At 49.4% G+C, this 22590-nt stretch overlaps 1 protein-coding gene and 1 pseudogene across 2 annotated transcripts in view; one reads left to right on the top strand and one right to left on the bottom strand.

Annotated features, from left to right (window-relative positions):
- Positions 1-16358, bottom strand: part of LOC144736684 (integrin beta-5-like) — a 38168-nt pseudogene extending 21810 nt beyond the window's left edge. Inside the window, exons 1-8 of the transcript XR_013588798.1 lie at positions 16047-16358; positions 12822-12925; positions 11678-11906; positions 10159-10408; positions 9340-9508; positions 6705-6866; positions 5863-5958; positions 2783-2872 (exon numbers count right to left, since the gene is read on the bottom strand). The product of XR_013588798.1 is annotated as an integrin beta-5-like (transcript). The remainder of the gene's footprint in view (positions 1-2782; positions 2873-5862; positions 5959-6704; positions 6867-9339; positions 9509-10158; positions 10409-11677; positions 11907-12821; positions 12926-16046) is intronic.
- Positions 16359-19438: 3080 nt separating this feature from the next.
- Positions 19439-22590, top strand: part of LOC144736723 (integrin beta-5-like) — a 41333-nt gene continuing 38181 nt past the window's right edge. The window contains exon 1 of the mRNA XM_078619352.1: positions 19439-19726. Coding sequence (XP_078475478.1) covers positions 19645-19726 — 82 coding nt within the window. The 5' untranslated portion in view covers positions 19439-19644. The remainder of the gene's footprint in view (positions 19727-22590) is intronic.

Raw genomic sequence — 22590 nt, forward strand, 5'->3', positions numbered from 1 at the left:
GTTATGGGGTTTTGATGACCACAACGTGACGTGGAGAGCAACCCCCCCCCTCCCACATCCAACGCAACAGCTGTTTTTAAACACCGAGGCAGCGAGCAGCTGACAGCAGGGTGGGTGCGGCAGTCCACAGTAGAAGGGGGCTGCTGTTTATCCAACAGCTCGCATAGCCCGCAAGACTTCCTTAAGTCTCCCCGTCCGTCCACAAAGGGGTGAGGGGTCATCGCGCCTTCCAGTCGGCTAGCAACAAAGGCGCCCCCCCCCTGCCCCCCCCCCCCACTCTTCGGGAAGATGCGATGAGTACGTTCTTGCACAGCGGCCACGCGGGCTGAGATCCGCCGGTCAATAATTCTCTGCACTGCTGCGTAACAAACCCCGCGCCCCCCACGCCCCCCTCAAAGCGTTCACGGAAATTCTACAGTGACACACTCGGGCGGCCGGACAGAGAACAGGAGCAGCTGCGGTCAGGTCAAGCCGAAAAGTCTGGTCGCGTGAAGAGTCCAGATAGCTGCGAAAGGAACATGAAAAATGCACGCGGCAGATAAACAAATTGCAACCGTCTGTATATGCCCGTGTGTAGTGCGCGTGTGTTTTACCGTATGGACTAAAAATAAAATAACAGGAGAGTACTGTGCGTTGTCTACTGTGCTGGTGAGTTGGTTGGTTGAGTGGTTGAGGGTACATCGGTCTCCCCAATCCCCCACAACCCCGCCCCTCCATCCCCCTACCCTTCCCCATCCCCTCCATTCCCCACTACCCTTCCATTCCCTAGCACCCCCACCCCTCCATCCCCCACAACCCCTCCCCTCCATCCCCCATAACCCTCCCCTCCATTCCCCACCACCCCTCCCCTCCATCCCCCATAACCCTCCCCTCCATTCCCCACCACCCCTCCCCTCCATCCCCCATAACCCTCCCCTCCATTCCCTACCACCCCTCCCCTCCATCACTCCTTCCCCCACCACTAATATATTGAGTGTATTTAATACACGCTTACACACTAACACACATATTTTAGACTTTATACACTACACTATACAATGTGTTGCAGTGCATTTCATTACACATCATCGATTGTGTATATTAGTCTATTTCGATTTAAAGCTTTCGTGACTGCAGGGATTCATCTTCTTGGTTCTTTCGGTAAAGTCATGTAGAAGGGAAGTAACAAAATAATAAAAATAAAACATAATAAAAAAATTCTCATGATGTTTCGACCACAACGCAAGCAGCCGTCCTCAGGTGAAAACCGGGTCTGTCGAGGCGACAGCGTCTGCTTGCGTTGTGGCCGAAACGTCGTGATAATTATTTTATTATGTTTTATTTTTATTATTTTATTACTTTCCTTCTACGTGACTTTACCGAAAGAACCAAGAAGATATATTAGTCTAAGCAAATATTATGGACAATATTTAATTGTATTTATTATTTTCTTCCATTGGATAAACTGTGGATTTTTTTTATTTTAATAATTTTTATTGGCCAATACAGTCGAGCTAAGTGCGAATTCCAGGTAGCCAGGTGTTCCAATTCATTGCCAAGTAGTCATTGGTTCTTTCGGTAAAGTCACGTAGGTAGAAAATGTATTATTATTTAATTATTTCATCTCGACCTACGTGACTTTACCGAAAGAACCAAAGAGTATGGATTCCTGCCGTCACGAAAGCTTTGAATCAAGATTAATTGTCAAGTGTTTTACCCTATGTAACATCTATGAATTGTAATAATCCCAATTCATAGTCGCTCGTAAGAAGGGATGCGACGAAAGCGCACGTCCGTAACTCCAGGTCACCCCTATTACCGTTCCCATTTCCCGCTAATGACGAGCACAATCACTGACAACTTTCGCTCGGAATCGCATTTTCCATGCCACAGTTGGCCAGCGGCAACAAACGCGTGCACGCCGCACACACAGGCACAGAGGTCTCTCTCTCTCTCTCATCCGAAACAAAAACGCTTGCCACAAATGAACCACGATACCTCGCCGATATCGTCAAGTGGCGTAAACCATCGCGCAAAATCTGGTCATCCTCGCAGTGGCAGCTTTTGCCGAGCCAATCGACACAAAGACGGTCATCACATCACGCGTTTAACTACCTCGCCCGTTATGCAGAAGGTCGTGAGTTCGATCACAACCCGAACACCCGTATATTTGGAGTTTGTACGTTCTCCGCGTGGTCGCGTGGATTTTTCTCCGGGTCCTCAAATTTTTCCCTCCAAAACGTAAAAGCATGCGTTTAGAGTATTTGGCTGCTATACATTTCCATGTGATAAGCCACTTTGTTAAGCTATCATTTGTGGCCAGATCACTTCTGAAAAAAAGAGCTATAAAGCTCAGCGGGCATTACCTGGTAAAATAAAAAGTTTAGTTTAGTTCAGATGCACTTCTGCGGCCGTCTGGAACACTCTTTCTTCCGATATTAGGAAGCGACTGGGAGCTATCCACTTTAAAATCTAGATTTAAAACTCATATCTTTAGAACTGCTTCTTGCGTTTATATTCTTAGGTTTTTTCGGTAAAGTCACGTAGGTAAAAAATGAAAATTAATAAAAGTAAAATAAAAAAAATAAAAATAAATAACTTTTATTAATTTAAATTTTTTTACCTACGTGACTTTACCGATAAAACCTAAGAATATGAATCCTTGCAGTCACGAAAGCTTCAAATCTAGAATTCTTGCGTTTAGTTTGTCGTCCTTCGCCCCGCACCTGCCAAAAACATGGTTGGCTACGTACGGTGTGAAAAAAGTTCAACATACAAGCGTGTCGAGTGGTGTGGTACGCACGTTGTACGCGGATACGATGAGCTCGATGACATTGCTGGAGTCGTTTGCGAGGATCCCAACTGTAGCGCCCGGCAGAAGCTCCGTGTAGTTCTACGCACGCACAGACACACACACACAACACTGTGGTTAGCTATTCACACATAGTGCAGCCTTTACAAATGGATCCATCGACACCGGTACAAGCTCTATTCTTTTAAATTTCGATTTAAAGCTTTCGTGACTGCAGGAATTCATCTTCTTGGTTCTTTCGGTAAAGTCACGTAGAAGGAAAGTAATAAAATAATAAAAATAAAACATAATAAAATAATTCTCACGACGTTTCGGCCACAACGCAAGCAGCCGTCCTCAGGTGAAGACCAGGTCTGTCGGAGAGACAGCATCTGAATGAAACACCACCATGCTTGGAGCGTATATTTTAGCATGTTTATGGGAAATGCAGATATGTGTAATCACATATCTGCATTTCCCATAAATATGATAAATTCCTCTTGATATGCAAATTATTTTGTCAAGGCGCTCTTCTCCTTCCAACCCAGCTTAAATATACGCTCCAAGCGTGGTGGTGTTTCATTCAGACGCTGTCTCCCCGACAGACCTGGTCTTCACCTGAGGGCGGCTGCTTGCGTTGTGGCCGAAACGTCGTGAGAATTATTTTATTATGTTTTCTTTTTATTATTTTATTATTTCCCTTCTACGTGACTTTACCGAAAGAACCAAGAAGAAGCTCTATTCTGTTCTTCCGTATGATGAACAACGCGCCCAGGAGATAAACGCCAATGTCAAGCGAGGTCTGCGAGCCACGAGAGGGCTTCAGGAGAGAGTTTGTGTGGTATTTCTGCTATTCCACCTCCCCTTCTCCTCCTCCGTTGAAGGAGCGCAGACGACAATGGTGTTACGACATGGGTCCGTGGTTTGGGCTGTGTGGCTACAATCGCACGACTGACTGTGACTTGTCCATTCGTGAAGGAGATGTGCGCGTCGGCCTGTTGATGCTGCGATGTCGTTGATGGTCACACCAGCAGTGTCTTTGAGGAGTATGTCAAAGCCAGGAGTTGCGATGGTTGGGGTCTCGAATCATCTGCTTGTCCTGTCCCAATATGATCGTACCCGTCACTCTTAACCCCTGCGTGTTTGCGCACGCGTTTTCCCATTCAATTGAAACCGTTCATATGAATCCGGCGATTTCTGCATCGTGTAGGATGCCCATGCCAATCATCAATCGCGTGCAGCGTGTAGCGCTCCAATTTGTTATTTAACAGGAGATCTAGGGTATTGGCAAGGCCTCGGTTAGGCGTGCCACGGTGGTGGTGGTGGTGGGTCCATCTGGAAGCCTAAACCGTAATCCATTCGCCGTGATTTGAAAAACGTGGTCGCAACAACGACGCCATTCATTTGCACCCTTTTAATATAACGACGGCGCGCACGCGAATATAATCCATTAGCACGAGGAGAACTAAGCTACTGCGGATGATGCTGAAAGCCCTTCACCCTCCCCTACCACACCCATAATACCCCCACCCACAGTCTTATGTAACCCGACCCCAGGAAACACAAGCCCCTCCACACCATGGGCTGCTGTTGAAATGAAAGGCACGACACACCTGCCTCATCTCCCACCACCGTGAACAACTCAAAAGAGGTTCAAAGAGGACTTAGTCCAGGACTGACTTTATGAAGACAGCTGCCTGTGGCCTTGTCACACCGGGGCGTGTGGAGGTCTATTCGGATCTCGGAAATGAAACGGACCGAGCCTGGGCGTGCTTTGGACGGATGACCACCCATGCCTAATAAAAAATAAACAAATATATATACAGTGGGCGACGTGTTGGGCAATGGCCCCTCCTTCAGAGCACACCAAGAAAGGAAATTGCCTGAAACGTCGTCCTTTAATTGTTTTTCGTTTGAAGCAGTGTTACTGACGATTGCGTAGAATTTACGTGCGTTATTTGTGCTCGTGCACCAATGCCATCGCAGCATCGCCAAATAATTTGCTTAACCGTGCGTAAGAGGCTGCTGCGGAGCTACTTGGTGGGCATTAAGCATTGTTGTACTGTGCTTATATGCTCCCGCGTCTACCCTGCCCACCTTCACAAATCTGTAATGACCTTCTGACCTTTGAGACTGTGCTCAGCAACTATGATTAAAAATTATAGATTTGAAGTTTTTGTGACTGCAAGGATCCATATTCTTTGTTTTTTCATTCATACGCTACAGTAATTTTGCTGGAGCAGTCACACCTGATGACGGATGCTTGTGTTGCTTCCAAAACGTCGTGATTTAATTTAGTGGTTTTATTTTAATTTTACAACTACGTGACTTTACCGAAAAAACCAAAGAGCATGATTAAAAATAACAATGCGGGCCACATCTCAATCTTTTGCACAGGAGTGGGGGAGACAGGCCATTGGAAAGAGCTGAACGCAACGATGAGAGGGAGGCTGGTCGGGATTGACGATGCAGATGAGAAGAGGGATGAATTGAAATACAAATGTCATTGAAGACATTGGGGTGGACAGGGAGTCAGTCATGAGAGCAGCCACTCGAAGGCAAATGTCAATGTGCTCTTCAAGGAAATAATGTATTGTCATTATAAAGCTTGCCTGCCTCGCCAAGTCTCGACTCTTTATCAAGAGGGTCCTGTCAAATTTGCACGGCAGACAACGTTGCTTCTGCTGTGCGCGTGATCCCAATTGAGTCATTTGCGGGTGATGTTTCAGCATTGGGATGAATGGTCAATACCAGTTAGGCGGCATATTATTAACAATGGGAGAAAAACGGTGAACTCAGAGGAAACCAAAGCAGAACACATGGGGCAGAGAGAGAGAACATACAAACTACGCGCAGAAAGGTGCCCGAGTCGAGAATTGAACCCCATGCCCTCCTTGCTGTTGGGCACATGCGTTACCACTGCGGCACCCTGCCAACATGTACACAGAGGAGTGACCACGCACGGAATAGATAATAGGGGGGAGAGGTGGTGGTGGTGGTATCTACAAGTGGCACTGATCACTGAAGCAGAGAGGGCACGTGGAGGGGAGCAGATTAGAATAACACGCGGACCAGAGGTACCCAGACCTTACCTTGTACAGACCAAAATTTGGGGTGGTCACGGCAAAAATTAAGTTGATGTTGTTTTCGGCCAACTTCTCACCGAGGAACCCCAGGGAGGGGTAATCCTACACAGAAAAAAATATTTTACGAAAAAATATAGAAATGCGGGAGCATGTGAAACTCATGCAGCAGGAATATTTAAGTGAATGAGCATGCATCACTGCCTCCGGCTGGCAGACAGTAAAAACAGACCTGCAGTCAACCATAATTACAATTAGAGCAGCATTATTACGACGTGATATTATAACCGAAATTACGTCCTGATTGCAACACATTACGAACTACAATTGTAATTGACCCCAGGTCTGCCAACTGGGAGCATTAATGAACCACGCCGACACACAGTCCAACCGCGAGCAGACACGGCACCAGATTAGCAGACAGTCCGAACTCTGTGTCTGGGCACGGCACAAGGCTGTGGGACAGCCCAGCCGTGTGTGTGTGTGTGTGGTAGAGCACAAGATTAGTAAACGATAAATCTTCAAGTGGACCACCCCAATACTGAGTGGGGTAATGCAACAGGTTGGCACAGGCCAACCGTGATTGGGTACTGCACCAAGCTGGCACCTCCGATTTCACACCTCCAATTAGCACGACTTGCTACGTACGGTGCAAAAGAAGTTCAATCTACAAACAGTCAGACTGACTGTGAGTGTGTAATGCATCAGGTTGGCACAGTCCAAATGTGTGGGTACTGCACTAGGCCGGCACAGGCCAGCCGTGAGTCGCTAATGAACAAGGCGGGCGCAGTCCAACCGTAAGCACCGCCGCTGGCTGGCAAACAATCCAACGGTGAGCGTGGGTATCACACCAGGCTGTCGGCGGACGAGTAGCTGCCATTGTTGTCGAGGTGGCAGTGCCCGTCGTGGGGCCGCAGGACCCCACCGAGCCGGCCGTCCAGCGCCAGGTGCGAGGCTGCGTCGGTGGCGAACACCAGCAGGTGAGACGCCTCCTTGCGCCAGCCAATGCGATCCTGCCGGGGCACATTGGGCACATTCCGCGATTGCCGGACTCGTCCAGCACAGGTTGTTGGGGCAAGTGCTGTTAGCGGAGCTCTTAGGAAGGCAAGCACGGCGCACGAGGGGATGGTGTGGCCAGCACCATGCCCGGCTGCCTTTGTCTCCCCAGTGTTTTATAGATGACACCAGGTACTCATTTAGGGACAGGTTTACCGACAGAAGGCAACAGAACTGGGTTCAGACAATCGCCACGAATGATGGCACAGCGCACGATTGTGCCACCACTCCTCCTCACATCTAGCAACAAAGACAAAGATCCCCCGTACAGCCTTAACAGACGGTTGGGGCAAGGGCTGTTAGCGAGCACCTTTGAAGGCCGGAACGGCACGCGAGGGGGTGCGGATGGCTAGCACCACGCCCAACCGCCTTCGTGTTCCCAGTGGCCATGTTAACACACTGCACTAGGTACTGATTTTCGGCCGAGTCGACATAGGGGAGGCCCAGACCAGTTCAGATAATATAATCGTTACTGGTGTTGACCGTGAGCGGCAATCAAACTCGGGTCGCACGGCTCACAGACTTAAACTTGGACGTGTCATTTTTACATACTTGCCGTACGCTCGGGAGAGACGGGCAGACCAATGTCCCAGAAAACTCTTGTGAATGAGACTCACCCGGGCCTCTTTCAGTTCTCACTACTGGGTTAAACAAAAATACACTGTAAACTTGAATTTGCTGCCAAATGAAATTATTGGCTTGAAGGCATCTCCGTAAGTCTTGCGACGCAAGTGCTTGCTTTTGCTTGTGGTTTAGAACGATTCGTGTAATGATTCAATGATTCTCGTACTCAGGATACACGTGTAAAAATCGTTTCCATAAGAGCCGGTTATTCGAAATTTATAAAAAAAATGACATGCTAATTGCAAGCGAATGTTGCCTGTTGGCTACTGAAAATAATGAGAGCAAAACAGGATGGAACACAGGAGACGGAAGAAGCAAGCCAAGACGGTACAAATCGGAACCCTGAATTGCGACAATTCATCGAATCGCATCGGGTCAGCGTATAATTCTACGCCTCATTTTAAACGCATTTCACCCGACTGCGATCAAATGGAAGTTATGAAGATGCACTGAGCACCCACAACATTATACAGCTCGTGGAGGTTAGGGAGACTAAACTTTGATGGTATTGGCACGCATTGAGAAGAGACAAAAAAAAACACATCATTGGAAAAGTTATGGGGGTTAGAGATCGGCAGACTCGCGCAGAGACACACACACTCACACAGAGACACACAGACTAGAGGGGGATATGGAGATGCCACTGGCGCACGGCAAATGGCGGAGAGTTGGACAGACGGTGAGAGAGATGGATGCGGTGAAACAAGATACGATGACAGTGGATGTGATGAAAGCAGAGGAACGAGGAAAGAGCCACACAGATTAAGAAGATTCCAGCAGCGGCCCCAACGCATTCGTGGGACTTCTGGCCGAGAGTAAAATGTAGGTCAATGGGAATGATGTATGTACAGTAAAATCTTGGATTGCGAGTAACTTGGTCTGCGAGTGTTTTGCAAGACGAGCAAAATTTTAACTTGATAAACGAGCGAGGTCTTGCAATACGAGTAGTACGTACAGTATAAGCTTTGTCTGCCGAGCGTCACGTGATCACAACTGAGCCGATGGTTCTTCTCTCTCTCTCGCTGCGGGATTGTGGGTAATCGTCTCCCATGCTCGGTCTCAGTTGGCGTGCCTCACTGGTATAGTCAACATCCGTGCGAGCGTACACTGTTTACTATAGTGTTGTGGCCACGTGCGTGTGCGTAAAGCATTTTTTTATTCTGTGTCCAAGTGTAGTGACTGTTCTTTAGTAACTGTATTGCAACAATGGCCCCCTCCTCCTCTCGTCTCTCTCGTCTCCCTCACACCAGCCACGATTAAATGTAATGAATAAATGTGATTACTTTATATCAAATTTAAATAATAAAAATATATAAAGGTATTTTGGATTAATAATTTTTACGTGAATATTTTTGAGTTGTGGAACGAATCCATCGGAGTTTCCATTATTTCAAATGGGGAAATCCGCTTTGATATACGAGTGCTTTGGATTACGAGCACGTTTCCGAAACGAATTATGCTCGCAATCCAAGGTTTCACTGTGTTACGCACCGTGCACACGACAGGAGTGAAAAACAGAGAAAAAGATAAGCAGGCCGCGCAACGTAATTAAATACAAAATTAATTATTCATAGAAGTCAGATTCATCACGCTTGGGAAAGGCAGCCAGAACAGCAACAAAAGCGTCCCAGACCACGCCAAGATAACCCCGCACGGGACGGGCATTAAACATTGACCTGGCGAGTGAACATCGCGCGCGTGCGCGTGTGTGTGTGCGCGTCGTGGTGACGTCACCGCCACTTAGTGGCGAATCGCGGTTGTTGTGGTTGTTGTTGTTGTGTGGAACCGCACTGCGGCGCAACGCACCCCGCACACCGCGGCCTGCATGATGGCTTTGAAGCCACCCTCCGGGGCGTCCTTGTTGCGGGAGACGTTGAGACGCTTCACCTCCTCGTTGAAGCGGTCCACCTCGTCGGTGAGCGAAAGAAGGTGGCGGAATTCGAACGACGGCACGCACTTCGGGAAGCGCTTGGACCTGCTCGGTGAGAACATGGGGCAGCGGGGGGTGGGAGGGGGGTGCCACCTGTCACTCAACCGAAGTGAGAAGAGCACGGCAAATAACGTGGCTCCGTGGGCTTCGTTTTGTTTAAAAATTCCCAAGATTGATGCCGCTTGTGCTGTCGGGATGACGTCATGAGACATGGTATCCACTCAGAACTATTGGAGGGCAACTTTGGGCCAGTTAAGTGCAGGACCAATTTATGTAAACTTCAAATCTAGAATGCGCAGTCATTGTTTGTGGCTCGGCACTAAACGAACAGGTAACAGCTAGAAATTGATACAATGACGCTTAGCAAAACGGACGATATGACGGTTGCTGTGGACGTTAGCCCGTATGATGTATCATAATATATTAGCATATCGTGGCCACCCCACCAACTACACTGAGCCACCGGTCGACCACTACAACCTTTACTCAAATCCCACCACGTGAAAAAATAATGAAACAAATCGATAAGAGTGTTAACATCAAAGCGTTTGCACGAATTCACGCACCATGAGGCAGGCCTGGCCGGAATGGGCATCCTGTTTCATCCTTTGTTCCGTGTCCACCGAGAGGAGTGCACACGCGTACGTACGTACGTACACACCTGCGTGCGTGCGTGCGCACTTGCGGCTTCTCACCCGGCGCAAGGCTTGTGAAGGTACGCCGGCGCCGAGAAGGCGTAGGGAGAGGCCGGTTTGTCAACAAACGAGCCGAAGCCCAGACGCAGGTTGCTGGTGAGTCCCGCCATCTCCGCCGCCAAGCGGGAGCCGAGCAGCTGCATGGTGGCCAGGTCGTCGTGCATGGACAGAGACAGGTCCATCATGTAGTAGATGTCCACCGGGTAGTCTTCCACTTGGCGAACCCGAACTTCAAAGCTCACGGGGTCCCCTGTTGGTGAGGTTGCGAGATCAGAGACGAGTGTTTAGAGCAGAGGGGAGCGCAGACACTCTGGGTATCGTGGGTGTCCAAACGGCCAATGTATATATCTCTAAACGTCGCAAAGAGACACCAACAAAATGTGTAAGTAAAAATTGCACCTTTGACTATTCATACTGGTAGGAAACTCCTGGTTACACCAGCCCACAGGGGATTATTGTGTCCGTCCGTCCGTCGTGCAGGGAGGGGCTGGGTGGGGAGGGGCTGGGTGGGGAGGGTGGGGCCGGATGGGGAGGGGATGGTGGGGAGGGGCTGGGTGGGGAGGGGCTGGTCACCCCGTGGTGCCCTTATAAAACTCAACGTTTAACCTACTCACGCCGGCTTGTGCCCGCCCTCACAGTCGGGCATATTTGCGGAATACAGCACGCCGCCGTTGACCCTGGCCATTGACCGAGCAACCCAACGTTCCTACCAGCTCCCTCCGCAGGAATGTGTTTTGACTACTTGTGTTGGTGAGGTCGTGGGATCACAGACGAGTGTTTAGAGCAGGGGGGCGAGCAGCCACTGTGCGCATCGTGGGTGTCTGGACACGCAGAATATGTTTAAACGTCGCAAAGAGACATGCACAACGTTTTAAATAAATAACTAAAGATGCTCGAGTCATTGTTTGACTACTTATCAACAAAGTGATATGCCTACTTTATTTTACGCTTGTAAACAATGTTCTTTCTAAACAATGCACCAAGCGATTTCCCAAACTGGTGAACATTGGGAGATGCCCACCGGCTGTTAACTGCACTTAGCAAGTGGTGGAATTTACATTCTTGTGACAGGGATGTGGAAACCCACAGCCCGATTATTCATAACTTCCCACAAAGTGGTACTCATTTGATCAACTCTAGACGGATGAATAGCCGAGTCAACCACCAACTGAATGTTTAATGCCCGGTCTTCCCAATGCCAGCTGTACTCCAACCACATAGCACGTGGCCAGACTGACAGCAACAGGTGGAATAAGATTCTTAATGAGCATGGTGCGTGCGGTAGAGCTGGGACGTCCACAACCATCCAACACCATCAGGGATAAGACCAGGCCCTTGGGAGGGAAATTTAGGGCCACGGAACATCACGTGTGGGAGCCCCCCCCCATCACTTCGCATGAAATATAAAATCAATTGCTTTGTATTTCATGTAGAGGCCTGCAATGCCCTGAATTTGGGGCTCTGGTGCAATTATTTCACCTCTCACCCCGCCCCAACTCTCATCAGACCGTGGACTCACCGGGCCGCAAATTCAGAGTCACGGCTTGCGGCGACTGCTGCACCACAGCCGCTAAACCGCCGCCGCCGCCAGCTGCCACAGTGTCCAACTTCTCGCTCAGCGGCCTATCCTTCGTAATCGACCGCCGGCTTCTGGGAGCCTCGATCTGCTCGGCGGGGCAGCCGGCCTGCAGGAGGCGGTGAACCAGGTCACAGCGTGACAGGCCTCCCGCGGGGCTGCCCCTGAACTCCTGCGCGAGAAGGGAAAGGAGAGTTTAGGCTGAAAAGGGATTTGATCGGCTCAAGTTCTTGGGCTCTTTACGCCCCCAACTTTGGCGCTTCAACGGGACGGAACGACGAATCGGAAGTAACGGGCCATACGGGAGGGCGTGTGGCACAGTTTGGCGCCAGCTATCGTAGAGTGCAGCGGTCGTGTCGCTACAGTTCTCTGCGGTGAATACAATGTCTTTAAAAGCAGCGAAACTACTACGCCTCTCTTATTAAAATTAACGCTTATCGCCTGCACGTTCTGAGATTCGGCGGTGAACGGGACACCCACCCTGCAACTTGCAGACGTCTCGGAACGGGAAAGGGTCAAGTGTCTCAGAAACTCAAAGCACCTTCCATAAAAATCTCATCTCAACCATTCCAATGCTCTGCTGCAGTCTAGCCAAGGGTGGCAGCTGTCCCTGTACAGCAGAAGGTATACGCAGCATGTGTATTCATTTGCCAGTAGGGGACGATATAGTGTAAATAAAAACACTTTCGCTGCTCACTTCATACTCTTTGGTTCTTTCGGTAAAGTCACGTAGGTATAAAATAACACGAAATAAATTAAATCACGATGTTGCGGGCGCAACACAAGCGTCCGTCATCAGGTGGGACAACAACAGCAAGAAACAATTGCTCAAGTGGGCAAAAGGGCTGCTGTAACAAGAGGCAATATAGGTAAGAGAGGGGGGGGGGAGGAGCCGGCAGCGCTTTTGCCCACTTCAGCAATTGTTTCTTGCTGTGGTTGTCCCACCTGATGACGGACACTTGTGTTGCGCCAGAAACGTCGTGATTTAATTTATTTTGTTTTATTTTATACCTACGTGACTTTACCGAAAGAACCAAAGAGTACGGATCCCTGCAGTCACGAAAACTTCAAATCTAGAGATGCTCACTTCATGTTGGCACCAGCCACAATCCGGGTGCAACAGCAGACATTCCTGGCATGAATCGGCCCCTCCGAACACACACGGATTCGACTCAACCGCTTGTGCGCCATCTGCAAAGACACACACAGAGCCATGTGTTGATGTTCGTCACCATCACAAACTGTGGTCTATCCCACTGTTCAATGAAGAACAGGGAACAGGCTCCTCATATACTGTCAAGAACCCTCGTGGCCTTTCAAGAAAACGCAATGCATCCGACTCTTGGTACGTGGCATCCTCTCATCGCTCCATCTCCACAGTGGTCGTGTACCCAGATAAGTTTGCTCGTTTTGCCGCCAAATCTGTCCCGTCTCATGCCTAACTTCCTTTTTTTGTAGTCGATATTGCATGGGACTATGAATAAAACCCCAAAACACAGGAAGTTACAACAACAGAAATGGGACGAAATGCAGACGCGTGCAAACAAACGCACGCAGACAGGACAAATGCTCGAATCTCCAATGCGACAGGAGGCACCGGCGCACGGATGGGAGGAAAAAAAATCAGAATCGTCACACTGCTGATGTCACAAACTAGCGCAGCTACAGGCCCATGCAAGGCCGTAATTATAATATATATTGAGGGGGACACATCCCACACAACCCCCCAATATTCAAATATGTTCAAAATGTCCCCCCCAATATATTGCTATCAACAATATTTAAAAAAATCTATGCTATGTAAATAAAAACAATTTTTGCTAAACCTTGGCCACAATATCTGGACTTGTCTTCATATAACAATGCATAGATTTATGTTCATATGATTCTGGTTATGGTTATACTTTATAAATCCCTAATCTCTGCCATTATATACAATGAAACAAAAAAAGGTAAAAAAGAAAAAAACAGAGCAATGTAATACAATACACTATTTGACATTATTGTAAAAAAAAAGTCCATCCCACGTGTTAGTTTTTTATATTTTAGGCAGGAAATTTGTTTTCAAATTTAGTTTTTTTCTGGGGGGGAAGATGTGGTCCCCCCAATGTTGACTCTATGGCTACGGCCTTTGGCCCATGGGTTTATAAAAGCAAATGGCAACAGATGCCAACGATTGTACACCCCTGCAGCTTCATTGGCGAGTGTCATCCCAGTAAACAAGCAACCCTGGACAAACTTTGGCACGTGATTGAACCGTTAATCCATGTTTACTGTGTCATTATGAAATCCTTGGCCGCATCAGCCGCGATCAATCCACTGCTGGGCGAAGGCCTCCTCCAAGCTGTACCCATCTCTCGCAGTTCTGAGATGTAACAAGTAAACCCGTAAAAACAACGTTTTTCACTATAAATCCTTTATATGCGTGGCGGCTAGAGTCCTCTCGTCCTCTGGCTTGAGATGGCTGCCACCTATGGGTCAGATGATTGTCTTCCACCATTAAGCAATTGGTAATTAAATATTTAATTTGTTTTCCCTAAACAGTGTAAAATTTTGGAATTTTTTTTTTCACGAAAATTAATTGTCACACACAACGAGTCTGTGTGGAAAATGTCAGCTCGATTGGATCACGGGAAGTGGGTTAAAAACGAGCAAAAGATTTGCACGGTCCTAAGCAAGCAAGCGAACTTAATATAAAGGATTTAAAAATATATTCGCCTGTGGAGGACGCGGGGATCGATCCCGCGACCTTTGGCATGGGAAGCGAGGGCGCTACCAACTGCGCTACTCCGCCACGGCCTATGGAGGGGTTACGCTCTGGGTTCTTACACTGTGACGTTCAGCCAAAGCCATGAATGAGTTCTATTTGAATATATGTAAAATAAAAAAAATTTGCCTAAAAAGTGTAAAATTTTTGAATTTTTTTTTTCACGAACATTAATTGTCTCGCACAACGAGTCTGTGTGGAAAATGTCAGCTCGATTGGATCACGGGAAGTGGGTTAAAAAACGGCCGAAAGATTTGCACGGTCGTAAGCAAGCAAGCACGCAAGCAAGCACGCAAGCAAGCAAGCACGCATGCAAGCAAGCACGCATGCAAGCAAGCACGCAAGCGAACTTAATATAAAGGATTTTAAAAAAAGAAATCCATGTCATCACCTGCACACGAGAAGATTTCAGGCGCTCTATCTCCTCGAGCAGTAGTTCTTAAACCTGGGGTGCACGCACCCCCTGGGGGTGTGACATGCCCTTTCTGGGGGTGCGAGACATGGCCAGACATGCAAACTCCAAATATACAGTAGCAGGCGTCAGGGTCTGGATCGAACCCACGACCTCCTGTATACCAGGCGAGATAGTTAACATCTCACCACGGGGAGAGAGACACGCAAACTCCAAATATACAGCAGCAGGCGTCAGGGTTGGTGATCCAACCCACGACCTCCTGCATAGCAGGCGAGGTAGTTAACATCTCCTAGCCACCGTGGTGATGATGATGATGAGAGAGACACGCAAACTCCAAATATACAGCAGCAGGCGTCAGGATCAGGATGGAACCCACGACCTCCTGTATACCAGGCGAGGTAGTTAACATCTCGCCTAACCCTGGCCCATGTGTTTACTGTTAACCTCCATGCTTTTCGGAAGTCCCAGGAGCTTCCCGCTCGAACGAGCATGGAGTTAGTGATCATATCCCGTTGAGCCGGCGACGGAAATTCCACATTCCTTAGGCGGGAGGGAAGCGAGCAATTCCAAATAACAATAAACCTTTGTGGTCATTTATAGGAGTTATGCATAAGTAAATAGTGTGTGTAAAAGTAATTAAAGTGCACATTAGTATTGCTGGATTTGTGTGTTCATAATTGCATGAGTTCCTAACGTGTTAATGAGTTATTCATGTGTTTGTTTACGAATGGGTGTGTTTATTATTGCATAACTAACGCGTTAATTATATGCTAAACATCAAATTAAGAATGTTTATTGCATTTATCAATTAGTTACTGTGCTAAGAAGTTATTCATGCGCAAGTTATTAAATCAGTTGCCGTGTTTATTAATTGGGTTGCGTGTTAACCAAACACACGAGTTACTAACTTTAAAAGTTACTAACTTTAAAAGTTACTAACTTGTTAGTAGCAAGACACCACTACTGTACTGTGAGCCACACACGTGTTATTGATGTGCACTGTACATCAGTCAATGCAGTTGTTATCAAACCCCTAGTCCCACGTTAAACATTGACAGCATCATCATTATTCTCATCATCATCATATCGAATAGTGTTACACTCAGCGGCACAATGTACAAGAATCGCACCTTTCAACAGCGGCAGCAGCAGCAGCATCAGCAGCACCATCAGCTGTTGTTGTTGCAAGGCAGCAGTAGCAAGGAGACCCATGTCTCTTTACCACCACCACCACCACCAACAACAACCACCACGAGGATGATGGAAGAAGAAGATGATGATGAAGAGGAGGAGGGTAGCTCAAAGCCACGACATTTCACACGACACGGGGCTAGGACGAGGTAGGAGACGAGGAGAAGTGGTGGTGATGGTGGTGGTGATTTAGGGGGGAGCGCACCAGGGCGGATTTGCGTCACCAGACAGGAGGCTAGCACCCCCCACAGCCAGAAACCACCCCCCACCACCACTACCCCCCCCCACCACCACCCCCCCCCACCACTACCCCCCCACCACCACTACCCCCACCACCCCCCACCACCACTACCCCCACCACCCCCCACCACCACTACCCCCCCCACCACCACCCCACCACCACTACCCCCTCACCACCACCACTACCCCCCACCACCCCCCCCACCACTACCCCCTCACCACCACCACTACCCCCCACCCCACCACTATCCCCCACAGCCAGCACCCCCCCACCACCACTACCCCCACCACTACCCCCACAACCACCACCATCTCCCCCACCACCACCATTTCCCCCAACACCACCCCCTCACCACCACTACCCCACCACCACTACCCCCCCACCACCACCCCCACCACCACCACCCCCTCACCACCACCACTACCCCCCACCCCACCACTATCCCCCACAGCCAGCACCCCCCACCACCACTACCCCCACCACTACCCCCACAACCACCACCATCTCCCCCACCACCACCATTTCCCCCAACACCACCCCCTCACCACCACTACCCCACCACCACTACCCCCCCACCACCACCCCCACCACCACCACTACCCCCCACCCCACCACTACCCCCCACAGCCAGCACCCCCCACAGCCAGCAAACCACCCACCACCACTACCCCCCCCCCACCACCACCACCCCCCCACAGCAAGCAACCCCCCACCACCACCCCCCACAGCCAGCAACCCCCCACCACCCCCCTCACCACCACCCCCCACCACCACCCCCACCACCACCACCCCCACCTCCACCCCCCCACCTCCACCACCCTCCCCCCACCCCCCGGCTCCTACCTCATCACCACCACCACTAGAATTAAAGAGACCCCTGCTGCTACTGGAACTGCTCGCTGTTGTATTGTTGTGTGTGTTAGTTAGTCTGTTGTTATTGCCACCACCGCACCTACGATTTAGCACGGGTTGACTACGTACGGTGCGAAAAAAGTTTAACATACGTAGTGGGCTCTCAGCGAGACAGAGATGACCGTAGTCGAGGCACACTTGTTTATTTAACCAAAGGGCGGTAACACAATACTTGAAGGGGTAACGGGCCCCTTCACCCGTACTCAATGGGAAACACCCCTAGCACTTTCCATTTAAAGCTTTCGTGACTGCAGGGATTCATCTTCTTGGTTCTTTCGGTAAAGTCACGTAGAAGGGAAGTAATAAAATAATAAAAATAAAACATAATAAAATAATAAAAATAAAACATACAGCGGCAGCAATTATTTTATTATGTTTTATTTTTAATTATTTTATTACTTCCCTTCTACGTGACTTTACCGAAAGAACCAAGAAGATGAACCCCTAGCACTATCACCTGACTGATCTTACTCCCAGTCCTCCGCTAAGAGTGCTAGGGGAGGCTATCTGATCCGGCCCTGGTCAACCAGACCGGCGCTTACAAGAGCATCGGTCCTGAAACTCTTAGGGCCGCGCCACTGGCTTGCCCTGCCCGGTCCTGAGAAGGACAGCGAGCCAGGGGAGTTCCAGGGCCTATCTGCCGGTCTTCAGTCTTCACTGGTTTAAGCTTCTAACACACTGGCCTCGAGCCCTCTGGCTCCCCGCCTTTTATACGAATCGCCTCCGAGGGGTGGGGGCTATGGGGGATCACAGCACCACCCATAGCCCCCCAGGGTTAACCGTTGCGGACGTGGATGTAGACACCCCTGTGTGTGTCCCCTTCCCTTCCCGTAACCACCCCTACACAATGTGCCTGTGTGTGTTGAACTTCTTTCGCACCGTACGTAGCCAACCATGCTAATTGGAGGTGCCGGGGGAAGACAAACTATGGGTCTCTGTGTGAGTCTATGGGTCTCTGTGTGAGTCTATGGGTCTCTGCGTGGGTCTGTGGGTCTCTGTGTGAGTCTGGGGGTCTCTGTGTGAGTCTATGGGTTTCTGTGTGAGTCTATGGGTCTATGTGTGAGTCTATGGATCTGTGTGAGTCTATGGGTCTGTGTGAGTCTATGGGTCTCTGTGTGAGTCTGTGGGTCTCTGTGTGAGTTTGTGGGTCTCTGTGTGAGTCTATGGGTCTCTGTGTGAGTCTATGGGTCTCTGTGTGAGTCTATCGGTCTCTGTGTGATTCTATGGGTCTCTGTGTGAGAGGGGTGGTGGTGGTGGGGGTGGTGGTGGGGGGGGGGTGGTGGTGGGGGGGTGGTAGTAGTGGGGGGGGGGTAGTGGTGGGGGGGTGGTGGTGGGGGGTAGTGGTGGGGGGGGGTAGTGGTGGGGGGGGGAAGTGGTGGGAGGGGGTAGTGGTGGGGGGGTAGTGGTGGGTGGGGGATGGTGGTGGGGGGGTGGGGGGTGGTGGGGGGGGGTAGTGGTGGGGTGGTGGTGGGGGGGGTGGTAGTAGTGGGGGGGGGGGTAGTGGTGGTGAGTAGTGGTGGGAGGGGGTACTGGTGGGGGGGGGGGTAGTGGTGGGGGGGAGGGAAGTGGTGGGAGGGGGTAGTGGTGGGGGGGGGGGTGGTGGGGGGGGGGGTAGTGGGGGGGGGTAGTGGTGGGGGGGTAGTGGTGGGTGGGGGTAGTGGTGGTGGGGTAGTGGTGGTGGGGTAGTGGTGGGGGGGGATAGTGGTGGGGGGGTAGTGGGGGGGGTAGTGGTGGGGGGGGTAGTGGGGGGTAGTGGTGGGGGGGGTAGTGGTGGGGGGGGTAGTGGTGGTGGGGGGTAGTGGTGGGGGGGGGTAGTGGGGGGTAGTGGTGGGGGGGGGGGTAGTGGTGGGGTAGTGGGGGGGGTAGTGGTGGGGGGGGTAGTGGTGGGGTGGGGGGGTAGTGGGGGGGGTAGTGGGGGGTAGTGGGGGGTAGTGGTGGGGGGGAGGGGTAGTGGTGGGGTAGTGGGGGGGGGGTAGTGGTGGGGGGGGTAGTTGTGGGGTGGGGGGGGGGTAGTGGGGGGGGGTAGTGGGGGGTAGTGGTGGGGGGGGTAGTGGTGGGGTAGTGGTGGGGGGGGGTAGTGGTGGGGGGGGTGGTGGGGGGGGGGTGGTGGTGGTGGGGGTAGTGGTGGTGGGGGGTGGTTTCTGGCTGTGGGGGTTGCGAGCCTCCTGTCTGGTGACGCAAATCCGCCCTGGTGCGCTCCTCCCCCCTAAATCACCACCACCATCATCATCACTTCTCATCGTCTCCCACCTCGTCCTAGCCCCGTGTCGTGTGAAATGTCGTGGCTCTGAGCTACCCTCCTCCTCTTCATCATCATCTTCTTCTTCCATCATCCTCGTGGTGGTTGTTGTTGTTGTTGGTGGTGGTGGTGGTGTTAAAGAGACATGGGTCTCCTTGCTACTGCTGCCTTGCAACAACAACAGCTGATGGTGCTGCTGATGCTGCTGCTGCTGCCGCTGTTGAAAGGTGCGATTCTTGTACACTGTGCCGCTGTGTGTAACACTATTCGATATGATGATGATAATAATAATGATGATGATGCTGTCAATGTTTAACGTGGGACTAGGGGTTTGATAACAACTGCATTGACTGATGTACAGTGCACATCAATAACACGTGTGTGGCTCACTTACAGTACAGTAGTGGTGTCACTTAATGTTGATGACTTGCTACTAACAAGTTAGTAACTTTTAAAGTTAGTAACTCGTGTGTTTGGTTAAAACGCAACCCAATTAATAAACACGGCAACTGATTTAATAACTTGCGCATGAATAACTTCTTAGCACAGTAACTAATTGATAAATGCAATAAACATTCTTAATTTGATGTTTAGCATATAATTAACGCGTTAGTTATGCAATAATAAACCCATTCGTAAACAAACACATGAATAACTCATTAACACGTTAGGAACTCATGCAATTATGAACACACAAATCCAGCAATACTTAGTGCGCATTCATAACGTACATCAATAACAATAATGACAGTATATGTACATATTGATGAAGGTATGTGCACTTTAATTACTTTTACACACACTATTTACTTATGCATAACTCCTATAAATGACCACAAAGGTTTATTGTTATTTGGAATTGCTCGCTTCCCTCCCGCCTAAGGAATGTGGAATTTCCGTCGCCGTCTCAACGGGATATGATCACTAACTCCATGCTCGATTGAGCGGGAAGCTACTGTGACTTCCGAAAAGCATGGAGGTTAACAGTAAACACATGGGCCAGGGTTAGGCGAGATGTTAACTACCTCGCCTGGTATACAGGAGGTCGTGGGTTCAATCTCGACCCTGACGCCTGCTACTGTATATTTGGAGTTTGTGTGTCTCTCTCTGTCATCATCATCACGGTGGCTAGGAGATGTTAACTACCTCGCCTGGTATGCAGGAGGTCGTGGGTTCGATCCAGACCCTGACGCCTGCTACTGTATATTTGGAGTTTGCGTGTCTCTCTCCGTGTTGAGATGTTAACTACCTCGCCTGCTATGCAGGAGGTCGTGGGTTCGATCCCGACCCTGACGCCTGCTGTTGTATATTTGGAGTTTGCATGTCTGGCCATGTCTCGCACCCCCAGAAAGGGCATGTCACACCCCCAGGGGGTGCGTGCACCCCAGGTTTAAGAACTACTGCTCGAGGAGAAAGAGCGCCTGACATCTTCTCGTGTGCAGGTGATGAGATGGATTTCCTTTTTTTACATCTCAGAACTGCGAGAGATGGGTACGGCGTGGAGGAGGCCTTCGTCCAGCAGTGGATTGATCGTGGCTGATGTGGCCAAGGATTTTATAATGACCCACTTAACATGGGTCAACGGCAGCGATTTCAGCCGCACCACCCCTACATAATAATAGGCTCAGTCAACCATTCTACACAACAAAGACTCATTTCCTGACAGCGATTTAAGCCGCACCACCTCTACATAATAATAGGCTCAGTCAACCATTCTACACAACAAAGACTCATTTCCTGACAGCGAGTTAAGCCTCACCACCTCTACATAATAATAGGCTCAGTCAACCATTCTACACAACAAAGACTCATTTCCTGGCAGCGAGTTAAGCCTCACCACCTCTACATAATAATAGGCTCAGTCAACCATTCCACACAACAAAGACTCATTTCCTGACAGCGAGTTAAGCCTCACCACCTCTACATAATAATAGGCTCAGTCAACCATTCTACACAACAAAGACTCATTTCCTGACAGCGATTTCAGCCACATCATCTCTACATAACAAACAGGCTCAGTCCCTTTTACACGCATCATTACATCATCCGCACCCAGTTTACACAACAAAGGCCCATTCCTAACAGCGTGATTCAGCCGCACCGAACCTCACAAAAATAATATTCAGGGCCTACCTTGGCTCCTCCCACCCTCAACCAGTATATATACAAATACTGTGTTCTTGGAATTTCTCTCACTTGATACAGCTATTGTGCTGTGACGGTTCCACCTGAAGACGGAAGCTTGTGTTGCCTCCGAAACGTCGTGATTTTATTTTTATTTTACTTTTATTAATTTAGATTTTTTTACCTACGTGACTTTCCCGAAAAAACCTAAGAATATGGGTCAACGGCTCAATCACATGCCAAAGTTGGTCCAGCGTTGCTTGTTTACTGGGATGACACTCGCCAATGAAGCTGCAGGGGTGTACAATCGTTGGCATACGTTTCCATTTGATTTTATAAACCCATGGGCCCAAGGCCGTAGCCATGGAGTCAACATTGGGGGGACCAAATAGTGTATTGTATTACATTGCTCTGTTTTTTAATTTTTTACATTTTTTTTGTTTCATTGTATGTAATGACAGAGATTAGGGATTGATAAAGTACAACCATAACCAGAATCATATGAACAGAAATCTATGCATTGTTATATGAAGACAAGTCCAGATATTGTGGCCAAGGTTTAGCAAATTTTTATTTACATTGCAGAGAATTTTTTTAAAATATTGTTTATAGCAATATATTGGCGGGGACATTTTGAACATATATGAATTTTGGGGGGGATGTGTTGAAGAGGATGTGTCCCCCCCAATATATATTATAATTACGGCCCTACATGGGCCTGTAGCTGCGCTTGTTTTGTGACGACAGCAGTGTGACGATTCTGATTTGTTTTCCTCCCATCCGTGCGCCGGTGCCTCCTGTCGCATTGGAGATTCGAGCATTTGTCCTGTCTGCGTGCGTTTGTTTGCACGCGTCTGCATTTCGTCCCATTTCTGTTGTTGTAACTTCCTGTGTTTTGCGGTTTTATTCATAGTCCCATGCAATATCGACTGCAAAAAAAGGAAGTTAGGCATGAGACGGGACAGAT

This window comes from Lampetra planeri, chromosome 62 (genome assembly GCF_965212315.1).
Source record: "Lampetra planeri chromosome 62, kcLamPlan1.2.h2, whole genome shotgun sequence".
NCBI lineage: Eukaryota > Metazoa > Chordata > Hyperoartia > Petromyzontiformes > Petromyzontidae > Lampetra > Lampetra planeri.